At 43.7% G+C, this 21498-nt stretch overlaps 1 protein-coding gene across 1 annotated transcript in view; it reads left to right on the top strand.

Annotated features, from left to right (window-relative positions):
• Positions 1-3639: 3639 nt before the first annotated feature.
• PROM1 (prominin 1) overlaps positions 3640-21498 on the top strand; it is a 94635-nt gene continuing 76776 nt past the window's right edge. The window contains exon 1 of the mRNA XM_007449828.1: positions 3640-3862. Within this exon, the coding sequence (XP_007449890.1) occupies positions 3640-3862 (223 nt within the window). The remainder of the gene's footprint in view (positions 3863-21498) is intronic.

Below are 21498 nucleotides of genomic sequence, written 5' to 3'. Positions count from 1 at the left end.
CCTCCCACCCCCCCAAAACCCTAGATAACACCTACACAGATCCTTTTAAAAGAAATTCCTTCAAAAATTCCATCAAAATGAAAAAGTTGAGAAGAAATGAAGCTGGATGGTCATCGTATTTGCTTGTAAACCAGTGTTCATGGAAGTGCCGATCTCTGGACCCCAGGCTCAGAATCATGTGAGGTATTTGCTTAAAATTCGTGTTCTTGGGTCCCTTTCCCAGTTCGAACTCAGTGTATTTGCATGGAATCCAGAAATCTTCATCCCATAAACCAGAAAATGGTGAATCTACCTTAGTGATTAGTCTAGTGGCTGTCTGAGGAGAGAGGCCCCAAAGGAGCGATTTCCAAAGCCTGCTAAGTCGAGGATTGCAGCTGAAAGTATGCCCCCCCAGCCCAGAGTGGTAGACCAGTTGTTCTGCCATGGATGAATCCAGTGAGGAGACAGTCTGCTCCCTGTGTTGGAGGAAACAGCTACAAGCAATCCAACACCTCCCTCCCGTGGGCTGTAGACTGCTCATAAACAGGTGCTTGACCAATTCTGAAACAGGTCAACATGACCATTTTGTGTCAGTCTTCTCTCTACCTGCCACCATTTGATGTCAGCCATCCTTATTGAGTGCCTGCTGTGCGCCAGAATCCAAGGGTACGCAGAAGATGAGGAAGTCAGGGACCCCACCAAGCTGTTGGGCTACATCAGTTCAATGTGATACAAGAAGGGCGTTTGGGGTGCTTTTGCCTCACGTCTGTTGTTCTGCAGTTGTGTTTGGGAAGATGGAGGTGTCTTTGGAAAGCTGCATGGATCAGCCAGGAGGAAACTCAGGAACAGTGCTGGCTCTCAAACCTTAGTTGTCTAAGAATCTGTCACCAGGGGAGCATGTTAAAAACGCAGATTAGTGGGCCATATCTCCAGAAATGAGGTCCTATAATTTCATTTTAAACACAGACTCCGTTTTACGCTGATGTGGCTGTTGGGTCGGGAGCCGTCTTGGGTTTTCTGATGGCAGTTCCCTGAGCTGCTCTCAGTGGCTCTTGCTACCTAGTGTGCTTTCCCAGGGAAGTACCCAGACCTTCTTTTTTGGAACAACGATTCAAACTGAGATGAAAACCTCTTCCTTTTTGCCTTGACTTTTATCCATTGTCTAGTGTTTCATAAGTAGTGAGATGTTCCTAAAAGTGGTCTAAACTTTAAGAGGGACCTACCCTCTGGAGCAAGATGCACGTGCCGCTCAGGTGCTGCCCTAACTCAGTGGAACACCCCATCTTTGCATTTCCGTTGGGATTACTTTTCCTCTTCACTGAGGATGTCTGGAAGTCTGTTTATCCATAGCTCTCCCGGGGGCCTTCTGCCATTTCCCTCCCGCTGTGTTTCTCTCTGTTCTCAGCTGAGGCTTGGTGGCATTACCAGGAAGTCAGCCTTTCTTAGCAGCTGAGCCTCTAATCCGTCAGCTGCGGTGCTCCTGCCTGCCCTGTAGCAGATAAGATAAGATGTGAATGTGGTGTGTGCCTGTGTGTGTCAGTGTGTGGAGTGTCCGTTCCTGGTGTGTGTTTCGTCTCTGTGAGTTGTGTGTCATTGTGAGTGCGTGCATGGTGTGCGTGACGTGTGTGTGCGTGCCCACCTGCCTGCCTGAAGCAGCACGGTCCTATCCTACCTGAATAACCACACGCCCCCGCTCTCCTTTCGCATCTTCCTCCTGCCCTGTGCAGCCCTGCAGGCTTCAGAGAGAGGTCTTGCAAAAGCCGACTTGCTTTGTTTCCTTCTTATGTGTTCTCTCTGGAAAAGATTTGAAGTCTGAGCAGGGTGCTGATTCCTGGTAGGACCAGTGAAAGGCTAGAGCACTTCAGAGCCTGAGGACGGGTTGTTGGCAGCAGCCATGCCTGGCAGGGATTGCCCTTTGGAAACAGTCACCAGGGTCCTGGTGTGTCTGTGTCTGTGGGTGAGATGGACCTGGAAGCTAGGGGTTCCATGAGGTTGGCAGTAGGTGTCACTGGGGATCTGAGTAGCCCATGATTTGATAATGGGAGAGTCAAGGGTCATTCCATTGGCCGACCTGTGCAGAAGTAATAGGAGTGGTTACGAGGCTTAGAAGATGAGGCGGTATCTAAGGGGACCTGATATGAATGAACGTCTTCATTCAAATAGCTCACTAAATCCTACCTCTTGTGTGGAGCTTTCTTCAGCTTGGTGGAATGTAGGTAGCGGGTCCTCTAGCCTTCTGTGCAGTGTGTCACTTTCTTGGTAGTCCCTCTCCTGCATCTTGCATTATGTGTTTCAGGAGCACCCTGTCTTTATTTTGAAAGTTCCTGAGTGTGTATCTGATGTAGGAAAGAAAATCAGGGTGTTCCTGACCCCAGAAAAGAATGGGCAAGCAGAGCATCCCAGTCGTTTTTGATTCATCTAGCCTGTTGCAGTGGTACAAGCAAAGCAGCTGTTTTGGCTTATTTGGTTTTATATTCAGCAGCTCTTACTGATAGCCAACTGTATGCCTTCCTTGTGTTCAGTTCTGGGGAGAGAAACTCGAGGAGGACAAGTCCACGCTGCCCTCACTAGACACTGGGCTGGTAGCCGATTTTAGGTTCCTAATCTTTCTCCCTTTTCCCAGGGGAGGGCGGGAGTCTCGCTCTGATCTGCTTCTCATCGCCTGGACCCCGAGTCATCCAGGTGGTGACTTGGGACAGAGATTTCCATCAGGGCTACCTGATGAGCGTGTTAGACAGAAACCAGTGTCGCCCGGCCTTAAAGAGTTTGTTCCCTGCCCTTGAGGCCACGCTTGTCTAGTTTGGGCTGGGGGTGAGTGAAGATGGGATGAAATGAGATCAGTGAGCGCATTAATAAAATAAAAGGTGGAGTAAGACATATCTCCAGAGATGGGGAGAATAACCCAAAATTGGAGGAAAATTAAGCATCTCATCTATTGCTGGGGGCCTCTGCTTCTCTGACTGAAAGGGAGGGCTCTGTAGGGAGAGTGTCTTGGAGTTGGGAGAGTCCAAACTTGGGCTTTGAAAGCAAACTGCTGGGTTTGAATTCTACCCCACCATGAGTCAACCATGGCCTCGGGCAAGTTGCTGAAATTCGGAGTCAGTTTCCTCTTCTGTAAAATGGGATAATGCCTTAACCGAGGTTCTACCTGTAAAGCATGTAGAACGTGTCTGGAATGTGGTAAGTGCTTAATGAATGTGAGTTTCCAAGACCACACACTCGTTACACTAGCTGGTATTTCTGGGTCTGGCCCCTAGCATGGAACCTTCCAGCTTTCCTGCCCCTGTGCTCTGAAGCAGGCTCTGTGTTTGCTTCCTCCGCAGCGGATTAGGCTGAGGGCTTTTGCTCTAAAGCCTTGCAGCCTCTCCTCCAGGGGAGCTGCCGGTGCAGGCAGCCTGCAGGCATTAGTGACCCCGCCCCTTCTCTCCCTGCCAGGGATGGTGCTTTGATCGACTGACCGGCCCCCCGCCCACAGCCGAGAAGGTTCTCTGCCACCCTTCACCGCATGCCAACCCAGCCGGAAAACCAAGGATTCCGCAGACTCAGTCCTCGCCACGCCTCTTCTGCACAGAAACACACTCCTATCTTCCCCAAGGCTTCCAGAACCTCTGAAGAGGGAGGCCCCCAGTTCTACCTCATGTTTGGGGCATCTTGCTAGCTATGGCCCTTCTCCTCGGCTTCCTGCTGCTGCTGGGGCTTTATGGGGACACCATGTCAGAGGGGCCGCTGCCATCATCCACATACACTCCTGGTGGTTTGGAATTTGAATTTCCTCCAACGAGCTATGAGACCAGAGATTCTTATGAAGCTGGACCTGCTGGCATCTTCTTTCAAATTGTGCACATCTTTCTCCACATGGTGCAGCCGAATGCTTTCCCTGAAGGTAAGTGCCAATGGCGGGACAAGATACAATATGTCTCCAAACATACCCACGGGCACACACACAATATTGTTTGTTAATGACAACACGATCAGTGCAGAATATATTCTGTATATTAAAGTATGAGATTCAAAGTGATTGAATTGCACAGGAGCAGAAAGTATTTAGCCAGAAGTTAAGAAAAATAACTTAAATAGGTTGTTAGGAATGTGATGATAAGAAAATGAAATCAAACTGTGTTGCCATGTTGTTTTTGCAATTCTTTATCTTTCTTCCCCTCTTTTTTTTTTTTTTGTTTTGTTTTGGTTTTTGGTTAGAGTATTGAATTGTTCTCAAGCTCATACCAAAGGTAAAAGTTAGGGTAAAAATGCAAATTCTCTGTCGTCAAACGAGAAGTTAATAATGACCTCTCATGGCCATTTAAAGTTACAAATTTAACTCTCCAACACCCACCGCAAAATGCAGTTTTGATACTGCTTAGGGTAAGGCCAGGGCAGACCATACCTGTTACCTGGGTAACTTGTTTGCTTCAGGTCTAAGAGTTTGAGTGTGAAGCCAGGAGGGAACATTCATGGCATCGTGCTGTTGTTTTGTGTGCGTACTATCTGGCCTTACCACTGCGGCTCATCTGTACTCGGAAATCTTCGGGGTATGTGTTTTCAGGAGTGGGATTATGAAAATTCAAATGGTCTGTGGGAATTGTCTGCTATTAGGGTTTGGCAGTCTAAATTTTTATTGATTTAATGTTCGACCTAGCTTAAGCTTGTTCTTTAAACTACAAAGATTTGAATATTATCATTGACTACTAAATATTATAAAATTTGTAGTAATCTTTATCATCTTCCTTAGCTGGCCAGCCATCGTTCATAAGCAGATTATTTGTGTGTGTGCGTGTGTGTGTGTGTGTGAGTGTGTGTGTGAGAGAGAGAGACATAGTAATCTTTATCATCTTCCTTAGCTGGCCAGCCATTGTTCATAAGCAGATTATTTGTGTGTGTGTGTGTGTGTGTGTGTGTGTGTGTGTGTGTGTGTGTGAGAGAGAGAGAGAGAGAGAGAGAGACAGAGACAGAGAGACAGAGAGACAGAGAGAGAAAATGTATTTCTCTCTCAGCACCTGTTTGTATTACGGGCAGTTTACAGATTTTCTTAATATATATTTACATAGAATTTTTTACATTTATTTGTCTCAGATTAAGCAATTGAAACAGTCTGAAGTGTAGTTTTCAATTTTTTGTTAGTTTACATTTCGATTCAGTGAAGTAAATCACCCTGAGCCCTACTGTCACAGAAGAGGGTCCTGAACAAGTACTGCTTACTGTTTATGTCGCTGCTTAAAAGACTAAATTTGGAAATCCAAGGGACAGAAGTAGAAAACAAACTGAGTTTATTTATTCATGTTGAATACAAATTCACTATTCTCAATATCTTTTTGTTTACTTTTGGACTTGATGTAAATATAATTGAGTAAATAAACACCTACTAGTGTTTTTAGTCTTGACTTCTTTGTTTTTTTATGTAAAAAGCATAGAATTCAGTTGTTCAATACGAATTTACAGTGACTTCTTTAAAAAGATTGTGAAGTCTCCTGTGTCATTCTAAGGCAGATCATGTAATTAATCCTGTAATCTCGTTCCATATGTCATTTTATTTTTCTCCCTCTAGATTTCATATGAAGGTTTCCTCACACTTGTTTCACAAGGGAAAACAGTATCTTTAAAGGTCTTCATTCAAATGATCAGGTTAAAAGGCACCCTGCTTCCAATGCATTCTAGGGTTTTCACCTCCAACCTCATGATTAGTCTAGAATTTCAATCCTAATGTAATCTGAGGGTGTTAGCCTTGCTTGTCCCTTGACCTTCGTCAATACTTACCACTTCGGAGAAAGAAATTCCCAAAAACAGACCAGCACTACCCCTTTCAGAAAAAAATTGTCAGGTTGCTTAGAGAATATAATACTGAATTTAGAGGTGATGTCTTGGTGTGTTGGCTTTCTTCCACCATCCCATTATTCATATTCTTTCACCCAGTTACTAGGTTTCGTAATAGCCTCAAAGTGCTCAAGAGGTGCTTTGCAACATAAAGGACACTATGAGACAATCATGGTTTTTCGTGTTTTTTTTTTCCCCTTGGCACGTGACTTTTTTTTTTAAATTGAAGTTTAGTTGATTTACAACGCCCTGTTGGTTTCAGGTGTACATCACAGTGATTCAGTTATACATATATATATTCTTTTCCCTTATAGGTTATTACAAAATATTGAGTATAGTTCCCTATGCTATACAGTAGGTCCATGTTGGTTATCTATTTTATGCATAGTAGTGTGCATCTGTTAATCCCATCCTCCTAATTTATCCCTCCCCTCCCCTTTCCCCTTAGGTAACCATAAGTTTGTTTTCTTCCCTCCCCTCCCGTTTCCCCTTAGGTAACCATAAGTTTGTTTTCTATGTCTGTGGGTCTATTTCTGTTTTGTAAATAAGTTCATTTGTATCTTTTTTCGTTTTTAGAGCCCATGTATAAGTGATATCGTATGATATTTGTCATTCTCTGTCTGACTTATGTCATTTAGTATAATCTCTAGGTCCATCCATGTTGCTGCAAGTGGCATTGTTTCATTCTTTTTTATGGCTGAGTAATATTCCATTGTATATATGTACCGCATCTTCTTTATCCATTCATCTGTCGATGGGCATTTAGGTTGCTTCCAGGTCTTGGCTTTTGTAAATAGTGCTGCTGTGAACTTTGGGGCCACTGCATTTCATGAGCACCAAAACAGAGGCAGATGTCTTGATAATTGAAGATGCAAGAGAGAGAGAGAGAGAGAAAGAGATAGATTTCTATGTATTAGCTTAACTAAATACATCAACCAAAGCAGATGACTTCAGGATGAGTTCTCTGTGGAGTAACATCTTCACAGAAGATAATATCTCACAGGTCTGTTCTTTCATGTGAGAGAGAAGTTTTGAGTGCACAGTCCCAGTGCAAGAGCAGCAGAAGAAGGGACGGCCCTGGAACCTCGGCTCCTTCTTTTTATGCTATCATTGGGGAGTTTTCCACATTTACATCCTGTTTCCAACCAAAATGGAATACGCAGTTTTGCATTTGGAACTCTCTTAAAGAGAAGCCCATCCTGGTAAATACAAGATGGAAAGGTTTTGTTTAGCTGGGGCTTGAGACAAAGGCCTATTCCTGGATAGAAGAAAAGATTAGCTTAGATTAGAACAGGCAGACAGGTAACTCTACAGCTTGGCAGAGTGTGCTCTTGTACCCGATTTCATAAATCCTGCCCTGATCTTAAGCTGCAAGGGAGATGTGGTGTCCTGGGCTTGGCTCACTTAGAAGACAGTGATGGCTTACATTAGGGGGGAACCATCTGTCCATTCATTAACCTAGAAAGGGTGTTGAGGGCAGGATGTGTGTGTGTATGTGGCGGGGGTGGGGGGCCATGGGGGGAGCTGGGGAAAGAGCATTCCAGGCAGAGGAAACGGCATGTCCATGGAGTGAAGGAGACCGTGGTTCATGGTGGACCTGTGAAGTGTGTATTCATGGAGCAAGTCTGCCAGGGTTGGGGAGCCAGAGCTGGAGGACCCTGACTGGCAGGCCAGAGAGTTCTGTAGCGGGAAGGAAGCTAAGGCAGCATGAGCACAGGTTTCATTCACTTGACAAAAGCATTATTGAAAGCACTGCCCTCTGTGGTGCACCTTGCTGGGTGCTATGAGCCAGTGTCGTCGTGGACTTGGGTTTTGGGAAAAGAATCTGACAGCAGCTGATAGGATAGGTCACAGGGAGGGTGAGGTTCCTGCAGTGGTCCAGAGGGCGGTAATAATGAACTAATGTGGGATGAGGCAAAAGTAATGGGGGAAACAGAGGCAGGGTCCATTCTGTGTCCAAAAGACTTGGTTTAAGTCCTAGCTCTTGCCTATTACCTGCTAGGTGATCTCGGCCAACTTAATTTTCAGAGCCTCTGCTCTCATAGATGTAATGTGATTCTAATCATAACCCACTCTATAGCTTTTATCTGTGAGGCTTAAATAAAATGATGCATGTAAAGCCGATGTTTAAAACCATGCCTGAAAGGCACAGAGAAAAATCCTCAATAAATGTGGCTGCTCTTGGTATTATTACTCGAGAGGAAGAATTGACCAAATTTGATGCCAAAATTGGTGTCTCGAGGGATATAGGAAAGAAAAGGTGTCTCCAGGAGGGATCTTTACAGTGTCCTTACTGCTGCTCCCTCAGCAACACTACATGCAGTTGCCTTGTAAGAAGCGATTGTGCTGCTTTTGAAGGTAAGTGGGTTGTGTCTCCCCAGCAAGCCCCACAGCAGCAGAACTGGCTCTAGAAGCAGCTAGTTTACCAAATAGTCTTTACTCCCACAAAAATATCTGCATCTCGTGGGTTCTTGTTTTTTCTCTGTTCTCTCCTCTCCCCAGCATCTGCTGTAAGGCACACTATGCAAAGTGTTAGCTCATTTGAATCTCGCAGCAACTTTGAGAGGTAGATGATGGAGGTAGATGGTGGTCTTATTTCTATTTATTACATCCCCCTTTACAGATTGGAAAACTAAGTCAGGACAAGATGACATGTTCAAAGCACACAACTAGCCACTGGCAGACTGAGAACCCCCTGTCTCCAGGACTATTTTTCCTATATTCTACAGCTTACTTTGTGGGTAATTGATTTCCTTTTTATTTTATCATACTGCTTTTAAAATGATCGTGAGTTACCATGAAAAATAGTAAATTTTGCACATTGAAAGCGTACATTGCAGAAGATTATCTGGTGTGAATGGTGAGCAGTGCCTTTTCCAATTTTGGGCGTCTGTGATGAATTTGGCATAAATCATGACCCACGTCCGAGCCTTTTTAATGGAACAAGTGAAAAAAAGGTCTCCTCAGCTTTTATTTTTTTATAAATTTATTTATTTTATTTATTTTTATTTTTGGCTGCGTTGGGTCTTTGTTGGTGTGTGCGGGCTTTCTCTAGTTGCGGCGAGTGGGGGCTACTCTTCGTTGCGGTGCACGGGCTTTTCACTGCGGTGTCTTCTCTTGTTGCAGAGCACGGGCTCTAGGCACGCAGGCTTCAGTACTTGTGGCACATGGGCTCTAGGCACGCAGGCTTCAGTAGTTGTGACACGCAGGCTCAGTCGTTGTGGCGCACAGGCTTAGTTGCTCTGCAACATGTGGGATCTTCCCGGACCAGGGCTCGAACCCGTGTCCACTGCATTGGCAGGTGGATTCTTAACCACTGTGCCACCAAGGAAGCCCAAGGATGTAGATCTTTTTTAATGCAGAAAATGATTTATAAGAAAGTTCCAAGTGTGAGGAGGTAGTGCCCAATCTTTAACTCACGTCACCTGGAGTGGGTTCCATACAAGATTTGTTTGTAGTATGCTTGTATATTTGGTCAGCATGCTCAATGAGACATTTGCACTCCTCAGTCCTTGGTTTTGTCCCCCATAGGTTCAATATAAGGGTATCAGGAGTCCAAGGGAAGGTAACCCATTATTACTGAAAAACATTTGCCTTCTGCTAGAACAGAACACGAAACCTTGGTCTCAGGACAGAACAGGCAGCATGTGGTTTAGAGTATAGATTTTGTAGGTGTTAGACTCAGGTTTAAATCATTACTCCTCTGTTCCCTAGCTATGTAACCTTGGTAAGTTTAGCTATGCAGAACCTATTTCCTCATTTTCAGAGTGGGGATAAAAATTCCTATCTCATATAGTTGTTGCATGGATTGAATGAGAAAATATATGTAAAATACCTAGCTTGGTGCTGTTACAGTATATGTGTTCCATAAACAATAGCAATTTAAACCATTTCAATATGGCTTCCACCATTGGGGTTGCTCTATATTCTAACAGGCTTTCTCCTCTGGCTCCAGACTTTCTAAATGTACCTGGTGGAGTAAAAGGAAATACAGACCAACTGAGATGGATCGGGCTTATGTCAAACCCCAGGAATTCAAGAGTGATCTCCCAGACTACTTTGTGTGAGCAATACAGCCAGAGGTAAGGAGGAAGTGTTAGACTCCTAGACCCATTCCTCCAAAGCCTCCAGTCTAGTGTTGCATGAAGGAAAGTGGAAATAAGGCAAAAAAAAAAAAAAGCAAGAATAAGAGATCTGCAAGTTGGAAGAAGACTTCAGGGGAGTATCTGGTCTAGTCCCTTGCCTTTAGGTAAGCAGGATGTTTATTACCTCCTTTTTACAGATGAGGCATCTGTGGTCCAATTGTACTCAATGACCTAGCCTCATAGTGCTGGGGGCTGTACAAAGGAGATAAAACCCAGGTTTCTGTGAGTCCCCACTGTCACATAGTCAGATGCCTACAGGGGTGGGTGATGTGAGCAGGTGAAGCAGCAGTGGGGACTGTGGCAAAGGGGAGCAGCCATACTCTGCTGCAGTCGGTTGTTGCCATGTGTCCTGTGGTGTTGCTAGATCTTTAAGACTTCTTCGAGAAGCAAAGAGGGAAGGGCATTTAGATTTTTTAAATTTTTATTTATTTATTTATTTATTTAATTTATTTATTTTTGGCTGCATTGGGTCTTCATTGCTGTGCATGTGCTTTCTCTAGTTGCGGCGAGCGGGGGCTACTCTTTGTTGCGGTGTGCAGGCTTCTCATTGCGGTGGCTTCTCTTGCTGCAGAGCATGGGCTTTAGGCGCATGGGCTTCAGTAGTTGTGGCACATGGGCTCAGTAGTTGTGGCATGTGGGCTCTAGAGTGCAGGCTCAGTAGTTGTGGTGCACAGGCTTAGTTGCTCTGCGCCATGTGGAATCTTCCTGGACCAGGGCTCGAACCCGTGTCCCCTACATTGGCAGGCGGATTCTTCACCACTGTGCTACCAGGGAAGCCTGGGCATTTAGATTTTTATGCAACCATTTTAGAATGTTGCTGACTCTTTACAAATGTTAAGAATTGTGTACAGAACTCCAAAACCACATGTCATCTCGTCTCCATTTCTTACCTTTGCACTAAGCTCAACTCCCTGCAGAAAAGGCTCTTCTTGTCTCTCCCTAGACTCAAGTCCCAGTGCAGTATGTTGGTAGCTTTACTATTCTTTTCTTTTTCCTGTTTTGTGTGTATGTGTGTGTGTGTTTGGTTCTTTTTGGGAGGGGAGCGACTTTATATTACAGTATAACATACATACAGAAAAGTACATAAATCATAAATATACACTTTGATGAGTTTTTCACAAGATGAACACACTCATGTAATAAGCCTTCAGGTCAAGAAACAACCCTTCTCACCACCCTAGAAGCTTCCTTCACACAGTTTCCAGTAAATACCCCCTAAGGGTAACCACACACTGTCTTCCTACACCACAGAGTCTTTTTGCCTCTTTTTGAACTTTATATAAATGGAATCATAGAACAGACAAGCTTTTGTGTTTGGCTTCGTCAGCTCAGCATTGTGCTTGTGAAAGTCATCCCTGTTGTGGCATGTTGTAAATTTTCTCCCTTTAATTAATGTATGGCATTTTATTGTGTGAATAGAACATAATTTACTTATGTATTCTACTCTTGATGAGCATTTGGGTAATTTCCAGTTTGGGGTTATTAGGAATAATGCTGCTACATTCTCCCATGTGCCTCCTGGTGGATCTGTGTACATACTTCTGTTGGGTACATATTTAAGGAGTGGATGTCTGAGTCACAGGTTACACATGTGCTCAGCATTAGTAGTTGCTACCAACAAAGTTTTCCAAAGTGATTGTCACAACACACACTTCTCCAATGTGTGAGAGGTCTGGTTGTTCCACGTCCTTGCCAACACTTGGCATTGTTTATTGTTTCCATTTTAGCCAGTCTGGTGGGTGTGAGGAGTTGTTGCACTGTAGTTTTAGATCAGTCTGCTTTTCCTTTAAATTTGTGTGAGAGGGCTCTTACTGTCAGTGGTACTACTACTTAATCTATATGCTACTTAAGGAACCCCTTTAATATAAATTCCTCAAGGGGTTCTCCCCTGCTTTCAGGGTAGGGCTAAAACTTTATAAACTTTTCTCCCACCATAACTCCTAAGTGCCTTTACTCAAGTCACATTGAGCATCTGTTCATGCTGTTCTCCCATGTTGTTCCTCTTTCATGTTCTTTCCCAGCTCTCTGTGTGTTGTTCTCTCTGCTTGGAACCCCATTCTCTGACATCACCGCCTGAGGGACATGTGTTCAGCCCTCAGGACTCAGCCCAAACATTGCCTCTTCCAGGAAGCCTCTCCTGACTTTCACAACTTAGCTACTCATACTGTGCCAAAATGATCAGTTTGCTTATTAGCATCCATCAATTCTTCAAGGGTAAAGGCAATTTATGTGGTTGTTATAGTGTATAAGCAGCAAATGTTTGTTGAATGAATGAATGAATGAATGGACAAATGAGTGCACGAATAAGGGAGGTTTGGAAAAGGGAGAAACTTAGAGATTTGATTGTGGTATTTATCCAAGAGGGATTTCTAATGATAATAATACCGATAACAATAATAATAATAACAACATCCAGTGTCTCCTTTTGCTCAACTGGATTAAGCAAAGGGTTGGTTCTGGAAAGCACAACAACACATTTAGTTCAGTTCCAGTATTGGAAGGATATTGAGAGGTGCTTTAGGATTACATAAAAATGAGTTCCTTTAATCACAGTTTACTCAGGAAGCCACAGGGAAAGTGATTAAAGCAGATGATTCACTACTGGGTTTAGTGAGAAGTTGTTTCAAACCTGCCCTGAAGGTCTGGTGGGCGGAGAGGTTTGCTGTCCTTACAGCAGTCTTCAGGCTCAAACATGGTCAATACAAGTTTGATCACTTAGTACATTTCTCCAGATTTCCTAAATAGGGAAGCACTTATAATCCAAGAATCACCTAAGGAACAACGGGCCACCAGTGAGTCATCTGATGCATCTTTCAATGTCATACCACTGTGATTCTTATTGAACAATAACACATTGATTGTCTCCAGACTTAAGAGTATTGATGGACAAAAGTATTGATGGATGAACCGGAATTGAGACACGCAGCTCTGAAGCAGTGACCGGTGTATGCCGGTGAGACCAGACTAAAATAGTAACAGGAAAGCTTGAATCCATAACCCAGATGGGGCTGCCAACATGATTTCTGCAACTTCAAATAACCAGGTTTGGGTGAGAGAAAATCACCCGCTTATGAAACTCATTCGTTGTTTTAAGAACATAATATTATTTTAAAGTTGTTTTAAAATTACTGTCTTACCCTCAAAAGTAACAGGATGGAGAAATCAATGTATAACCCTACGAAAATGCTTTTGTCCTATAGGATAAAACTCACCCCCACCATGTCCCTCCCACTAGTATGAGCTCCACCAAGGCAGGGACTGTGTCTTCTTCATCTCTGCATTCCCAATAATCATTTGATTTAAATGTCATTTATAACCCATATATTGACTGTCTCTGACTGCAGATTTTGTTCTTGCCATGCGGCAACTTTGAAGCACAACTCAGCACTTTTTTATGTCATAAAGAATTCATTGCCTTAGCATCCAATGTAGACTTTACTGAAGGGTTTTTAGGAAAAATAGAGAGAAATATTTACTTACACAGCATGTGACATTTCTTCCCCCAGGTCCCCATCAAACATGTACTTCCAGTCTCTCTCTCTCTTCTTTTTAGTTATAGACACTAGATTCCGTCTCTTCAAAAGTAGAGTTTCTCCCATAGGACTACATGTCTCACAAGGAGTAAGATACAAATCCACGAGAGACACTTTTTTGTTGTATGTGTAATGATTTTAGATCATTCCTAGAAAAAACATAATATCTAATCCTGTGGTAAAAAAAAAACTATTCCCTTTAAATTTTTTTCTCAATCCAATTACACCAAAGAGAATGCTTTCAGTTTGCTGCTATTATATTTCCTTTTTCTTCAATGCCCATCTTTTTTCTTTTCTTTTTCTTCCCTTTTAACAAAGAGAAAACAGGACTCAGTCCCAGAGCCTAGATGAGGCAGCAGTCTCTAGCTAGACTTTAATAACTTTTTTTTTTTTTTTTTTTTTTTTTTTTTTTTGCGGTACACGGGCCTCTCACTGTTGTGGCCTCTCCCACAGCGGAGCACAGGCTCCGGACACGCAGGCCCAGCGGCCATGGCTCACGGGCCCAGCCGCTCCGTGGCATGTGGGATCCTCCTGGACCGGGGCATGAATCCATGTCCCCTGCATCGGCAGGCGGACTCTCAACCTCTGTGCCACCAGGGAAGCCCTGGCATATTTTTAAATTAGATTTTAGGATGGTTGGCCTATTTGTAAAAACATTTTCTGCTAATCTGATTTGATCCCGGGAGTTTGTGGGTCTGGGGGCGGAGCTGGGGAAGTGGTAGAAGTGGGGAAGAGGGAAGAGTTAAGCTTGGTTTCCTCAGACTTTGAGATGCCACCAGGATGTGATATTAACTGAGAGTCCTTCTGTTGCAGGTAACAGAAACCTATTAGCAAAGACAATCGGAAAAGGGGTTTTATCAACAACAAGGTCCTACTGTATAGCACAGGGAACTATATTCAATATCTTGTAATAAACCATAATAGAAAAGAATATGAAAAAGAATATATGTATATATTCTTTTATATATGTGTGTGTGTGTATGTGTAACTGAATCACTTTGCTGTACACCAGAAACTAACACAACATTGTAAATCAACAATAAACGTCAATAAAAATAATTTTTTTAAAAAAGGGGTTTATCATGAGGACTCCGGGTTACTTCGTGACGCTCAAGGGGGTTGGGGAGGGGATCAAGCCAGCAGGGACTCGACCTGGCTCCCATCTTGGCCCCTCTCTGCCCCGTGGCCTCTTCATTCCTCCTCCTTCCCATCCCCCTTTCTGGGTTCTCCCACCCTGTAATCCTCCTGGTGGAGAGCTAGGCTGCCAACGTCATAGGTTTCAGGCCAGCTTCCTGGAGAGCGAGTGGCTGGGCATTCTCTCTCTTTTAGTCCCAAGTCTCAGTTCCAGTCCTGCCCAGGGCCAGTCGCCAACCACAGGCCCTTCAGGTAACTGTGGCTACAGTCACACCTCGTGCCTCGGCCGGGTGCTGTGAGCCTGGCACTGTGAGGCACTGCTGGCCCTGTGGCATCACAGGCAGGGAGGTGGTTTCCAGAAAAGGGGTTGTTGGACGGACAGCCCAATAGGTGTGTCCGTGCCAATGTCCACCTAGAATTAGGATGTTTTATTATATCCGGCACCTGTGTGTTCTTACTTAATCAGACGGAGCCAGCACTTGTCTTCTTTACATCATGTGACTCAGGTTGGCAATGGGCCTGGCCATAAATAAAGTCATGGAGGGAAAGGACTAACATTAGTTGATCCTGTCTCCCCAGTGTCACTCACTGTGCTGGGCAGTCTACAGCTGTCATCTCTTTGCATCCGATCAATTATAACAGCAAACAGCTAGTATGTGCCTGCTTTCAGGGATTTGAACAACTCAACAACTTTGTGAGCTAGGGGCTATTGATCTCATTTTACAGAAGAGGAAGCTGGGGTTCAGAGAGCTAACTGACTTGACCAGGGTCACAAAACTAGCCAGTGGCAGAGCCAGGGTTTGAATTCAGGCAGGCTGGGTTGATTGTCCAGGCTTATAGTTGCCACTTGTATTTTGCTGATAAGGGAAGTGAGACTCAGGGAAGTTAAGGGAGTGTTCCAAGGTCACACACACTGATGGCTAAGGGACCAAGCCAAGGTTTGACCCAGAGGCCTGTGATGCCCACGCCTGGGCTTGTCTCCCCTTGTGCTCCCTGGAAGGGGGCGTTGTCTGGGGACTGTAACAGGCACTCCTTTAATCCACCTGATGTGTCTTCTGCTTCATAGTACAGCTTCCAGTGCTAAAGTGAAAAATGAGTCCTGTTGACTGTATTCCCATAAGCTTGTCCACAAAGTCCTGAAACGTGCCCCTGCCTTCCTGTAAGTGAGCAGTAGAGGTAGGCTGTGCCCTTCTGGAAAATAAACGTGTGCCAGTGCCGTGAAAGACACAAGAAGGAAAGCTTCCTGGTCTCCAGTGATGATGTCCTTTTTGAGGTCTTCAAATACATGCAGGAAATGAGAGATTAAGTATGAATGTAAATAAAGAGAGGCCACCCCAGCCGCTGCTGGATGAAGCCCATGTGGTATTAGACATTGCTGTCTACTGAGTGGAAGTTCCAAAATGTACACTTGGAGAAGCAGCTGTCCAGTGTGGTCTGGATGGGGCAATGCTGGGGCACAAGCATACAGCAGGAGGGACATTACAGGAGGGGTGGCCTGAGGCAGGCTTGCCACGTACCCTCTGCTTGGCTGGGGTCTAGATTCGGAAATGAGCCCAACACTTGAGTGGTAGTGATGAGCCCGCACTCTGGAGCCTCTGCCTGGGTTTGATTCCTGGCTTCTATGTTGACGAGCTTTGTGACCTTGGGCAAGTGACTTAAACTCTCTGTTCCTGAGTTTTCCCGCTGTAAAATGAAGATAATAATAATAGTACTTTGGGGATCATCATAATATTTAAATAATATTTATAAAGCAACGAGGACCTTGTCTGATAAACTAAGTGCTATATAAATGTTTGTTAAGTAAAATATGACTGTATAAAACCCATATTCATTATAAGCTTTTAAATTAACCTTAAGTCTTGATGATCACATGGACAGAAGAGCAAGTATTTATGTGACTCCCACTGTACTGGTTTCTTAGGGATGCTGTAACAAATCATCACAAACTGAGTGGCTGAAAACATCAGAAATTTATTCTGTCATAGTTCTGAGAACCAGAAAATCAAGATATTGGCACTCAGGGAGGCTGAAGGCTCTAGAGGAGAATCCTTCCTTGCTTCCTCCAGCTTCTGGTGGCTCCAGGTGTTCCTTGGCTTGTGGCTGCATCATTTCAATCTCTGCCCATCTTCACATCCGCCTTCTGTGTCTCTGGCTCAGATCTCCCTTTGTTTTCTTTTATAAAGGCATCTGTCACTGGATTTAGAGCCCATCCTATATCCAGTATGATCTTATCTCGAGATCCTTAACTTAATTATATCTTCAAAGACCCTTTTTCCAAATAAGGTCACATTCATAGATTCCCGGGGTCAGGACTTGGACATACCTTTTTTGGGGCAACCATTCAGCCCATGACACCTATTGTATACTTCTTTAGTTCTTCCAGAGAATAGCTCAGAGATATTAAGTGATGTGCCCAAGGTCGTATTTCTGAAAAATGATGGAACCAGATTCAGAGCTGACTTGTCTGATTCCAAGTTCTTGAATTTCCATCCTGTAAGTATGTAGTGAGCTAGACCTGTTGCTGTTTGGCAGAGATGGCATCGACTGGGTTCCCCTGCTCTCAAAAGGCTGACCTTGAGCACAGAGACCTCCACCTCCACAGTCAGCTATGATGCAGGAGGGCTGGTCCTTGCTGACTGTCTGGCATGAATAATGTGCTCATGGCTGTCGAGAGGAGGGATTAGTCATGATGGGGCAATTGCAGAAGACTTCCTGGAGGAAGGAACATTTGAACTGAACTTTACGGGTGTGGAAGAGTTCAGGAAGCAGAGGAGAGCATTTCAGGTGCACAAGCAGAGGCCTGAGTGATGCAAGTTGAGACAGGAGCTTGTAGGATGTGGCCTGGTGAGCAGTGAGGCCAGAGACCTGCATGTCCGGGAGGTTGTCAGGCTATGAACTTGGGGAGTAGCTTGTGGGCAGATGGCAGACAGGCTCTGGAATGTCAGACCAACATGTGTGCATGGGGTTCATCAGACAGGGGAAAGTGGGCATCACTCAGTAAACCTGTAGCCCCAACCAAAGCTACAGGAAGGAGGCGGTGGAGGGGTGGGGAGTGGGGTATGCATTGTCTGCTGTTTCTGGAAATTCTCATGTACACTTGGGCACTAGTGACCTAGCTCAGTGTTATTCCAGGTGTGGCCTTTGGACCAAAAGCATCAGGCATCACATGGGAGTTTGTTACAAATGCAGATTCTTGGGCCCTACCTACTAAATCAGAATTTCCTATTCTTTTAATTTAAAAATATTAAAAAAAAATTTATGCATACAGAGAAGTGCACCTAAACCTACAGCCTGATGGCTTTTCATAAACTGCACACATCTGTGCAACTAGGCCCCAGATCAAGAAAAAGAACAAGCCCCCAGAAGAACCCTCTCTTGTTTCCTGGTTACCTTCCCCAGCTCATCCCAAGGATAACCCTCTCCTGATTGTTAATAGTGTAGATTTGTTATGCCTGGTAGAACACAGTAGTATGTTCTCTTTGGTTTCTGGCTTCTTACTCACCATTTTATTTGTGAGATTCATCCATATTGTTGCATGTAGTTGTAAATATTCACTGTTGTTGTTGTGTACTATTCTATCACATGAATATACCATAATTTAGGTATCCATCCTACTGGATTGGCGTTTGAGAGGTTTCCATTTGGGGCCTGTTTTAGTCAGCTTGGACTGCTATAACAAAATACCATAGACTGGTTGGCTTAAACAGCATACATTTATTTCTCACAGTTCTGGAGGCTGGAAGTCCTAGATTAAGGTGTCAGCAGATTTGACGTCTGGTGAGAGTCCTTTTCCTGGTTTTCAGATGGCTGCCTCCTTGCTGTGTCCTCACTTGGTGGAGGGAGAGAGGGTTCTTGTCTCTTCCTCTTCTTACAAGGGCACTAATCCCTCCACAAGCCCACCCTCATGACTTCATCTAAACTCATAACCTCCCAAAGGCCCCACCTCCAAACACCATCATACTGGAGGTTAGGGATTCAATATATGAATTTGTGGGGACAAAAACATTCAGTCCATAGCAGGGCCTTTATACATAGTGCTGCAATGAAGATTTTCGTGTGTGTTTTTTGGTGATTACATATACACATTGCTGTTGGGTATATACCTAGGAGTGAATTGCTGGGCCATAGGGTAAGCATTTTTTCACCTTTAGTAATACTACCAAACAGCTTTCCAAAGTGAGTATACCAACCAAATCCTTAAACATTTTTTGTTTATTATGGAGAATTTCAAGTATGTGCAGAAGTAGAAGAGTCTGATGAGCCCTCACTTACCCACCACCCTGGATTCAACAACTCAACTCACGACCAATCTTGTTTATTTCTACCTCTACCCACTCCTTTTACTCACCCCCTTCATTTTGAAGCAAATCGCAGTTTTTCTATCATTTCCTCTGTAAATATTTCAGTGTATTTCCTTAAAAATAAAGACATCATGCTGTTACACTGTAGAAAGTTAACAGTAGCTCTTCAATATAATAAAATATTCAGATTTCTCGGTAGTCTCATAAATGCAGGTTTTTTTTTTTGTTTGTGTTTTTGTTTTGTTTTTTTTTTTGCAGTACGCAGGCCTCTCACTGTCGTGGCCTCTCCCGTTGCGGAGCACAGGCTCTGGACGTGCAGGCCCAGTGGCCATGGCTCACGGGCCCAGTCGCTCCGCGGCAAGTGGGATCCTCCCGGACCGGGGCACGAACCCACGTCCCCTGCATCGGCAGGCGGACTCTCAACCACTGCGCCACCAGGGAAGCCCATAAATGCAGTTTTTAAAACAGTTTGTTTGAATCAGGATCCAAACGATACAAATATATTGTAGTTGGTTAATATGTCTCTTTATGTCTGTTTTTAACTTATAGGATGCCTTGCCATGTCTTTTTCCCCCTTGCAATTTATTTGTCGAAGAGCCTTGTTCCTGTTCCTGTAGTATTTCCCATGGGCTGAATTTTGCTGATTCCATCTTCATGGTGTTCTTTACATGTTTCTCTGTCCTCTGTATTTCATATAAACTAGGATCTATAAAGATCAGTTGCAGGTTTGTTTTGGGAGAAATAACAGTTTATAGATTGTATTGAACATTTGCATCAGGAGATGGATAACATCTGGTTATCTCTTTTTTTCTGATGTTAGCAGCACTGATGATCACTATCTAGATTCATTCATTCATAGGAGGTCCAATCCTTTCAAAATTGTTTGCAAACATACTCTCAAATATATTGGAACTCCTAAGAAAAAAATGGAATTCTTCACATATTTTGTAACTTGATTTGTTCACTTAACATTTTATTGTGGACATCTCTTCATTTCTGTACCTATAAGTGTGTTGCCTAAAATAAAATTTAAAAGCAAGGAACCTAAAACATTCGTTCACCAATGTTTTGATGTACGGCCAAGGCTTACATTTTTTTACTGTGAGTTAATTGTTTGAAGTTTAACATCAATTAGATATATAATTGATATAAATAGCACCCATGATGCATCCTCTATAATTTTTGGTTCTTTGTTTTGATTTCTTTGAAGTGAAGCAAAACAGAGTTCAGAGCTCTGGATTTTTAATTTGATTTTTTTCTCCCCAGACTTTTACAGCTTTCTCCCATGTACCTCATCCAATGGACCAGCCTTTTCTAAGTCTTTATAGAACATTAGACTTAGTTTTCAATGCTCAATCTTTTTATGTTCATATTTCCTCAGTTTGTGTAATATTTAATTACACATTTGTATAATATTTAATTACTTATTATAGATAAAGAGGCAGAAAGAAGCTTGGGAGCAAACCCGGTATTATGGGTTGAATTGTTTCCCCCTAAAATTCATATGTTGAAGTTCTAACACCCAGTACTGCAGAATGTGAACTTCTTTGGGGATAGGCTTGTTGTAGATGCAGTTAGTTAAGATGAGGTTATACTGGGGTAGAGTGGGCTCCTAATCCACTTGGACTAGTGTCCTTGTAAAAGGGGAAATTTGGAGACAGATCTGGACACAGGGAGGATGCCACGTGAAGATTGGAGTCATGCTGCCACAAGTGAAGAAAGTACCGGAGGCCAGGAGAGATCTAGGACACATCCTCTCCTAGAGTCTTCAGGGGAGCACCTTTCACACCTCGATTTTGAACTTCCAGCCCCCAGAACTGTGAGACAATAAATTTCTGTTGTTTAAGCCATTTGGGGTACTTGGTTGCAACAGCTCTAGCACACTAATCCACGCCGGAAGTGAACAAGTGAACTGGTGTTTGCAGAGGGCTAAGGGTACCCAACAGAGGTGGTAATGGTGACTTCATGGTGAGGGCTGGTGTACAGCCATGTTCTCTGAGGGAAGGAATTGATGGCCGGGTCATCTGATCAGCTGTAAAGTGGGGTTTAGCTCCCAGAGCCTCCACTGTACGTTTGAATAGTCACATCATCCAAGCCTTTAAGTCATGAAGATTCAACTCTATGTGCTGAAGAGTAAAAAAGAGAGAAGTAACTTGAATAGTACAAATATTTCTTCCTACTGTTGTACAACTGCATTATGTAGTGTGAAGCTACCTCCTCTGTCAGCACTTAAAAGTTGTCACTGCTTGCTTGAGACAAGAGATTTAAGAGACTTTCAGGAATAATTCTTTTTTGCCTGCTTTTTGTTCACTGCATTTCCTGCGTGACCTGAGGACCTGACGCCCTGGAGATCAAACACCTCATTCTGTTGCCTTCTTCCTTCCGCTTTGCCTTTTGGCAAAAACTCCTTTTGTTTCTTTAAAACCTTCTTCATGTGATACCTATTCTGGAGATCTGCTGACTGTCATCGCATCATTTTGTCTGTACTATCTGTGTCATTTATACACTTTTACTCTTGCGTGTTTAACACTGCCTTTTAATAGTTTGCTGTCTTAGATTGTACACTTTTTTTTTTTTTTTGCGGTACGCGGGCCTCTC

The sequence above is a fragment of the Lipotes vexillifer genome, unplaced genomic scaffold, assembly GCF_000442215.2.
Source record: "Lipotes vexillifer unplaced genomic scaffold, Lipotes_vexillifer_v1.1 scaffold1067, whole genome shotgun sequence".
Lineage (NCBI taxonomy): Eukaryota > Metazoa > Chordata > Mammalia > Artiodactyla > Lipotidae > Lipotes > Lipotes vexillifer.
The sequence above is the reverse complement of the archived record's forward strand: the minus strand, read 5'-3'. Positions and strand labels throughout refer to the sequence as shown.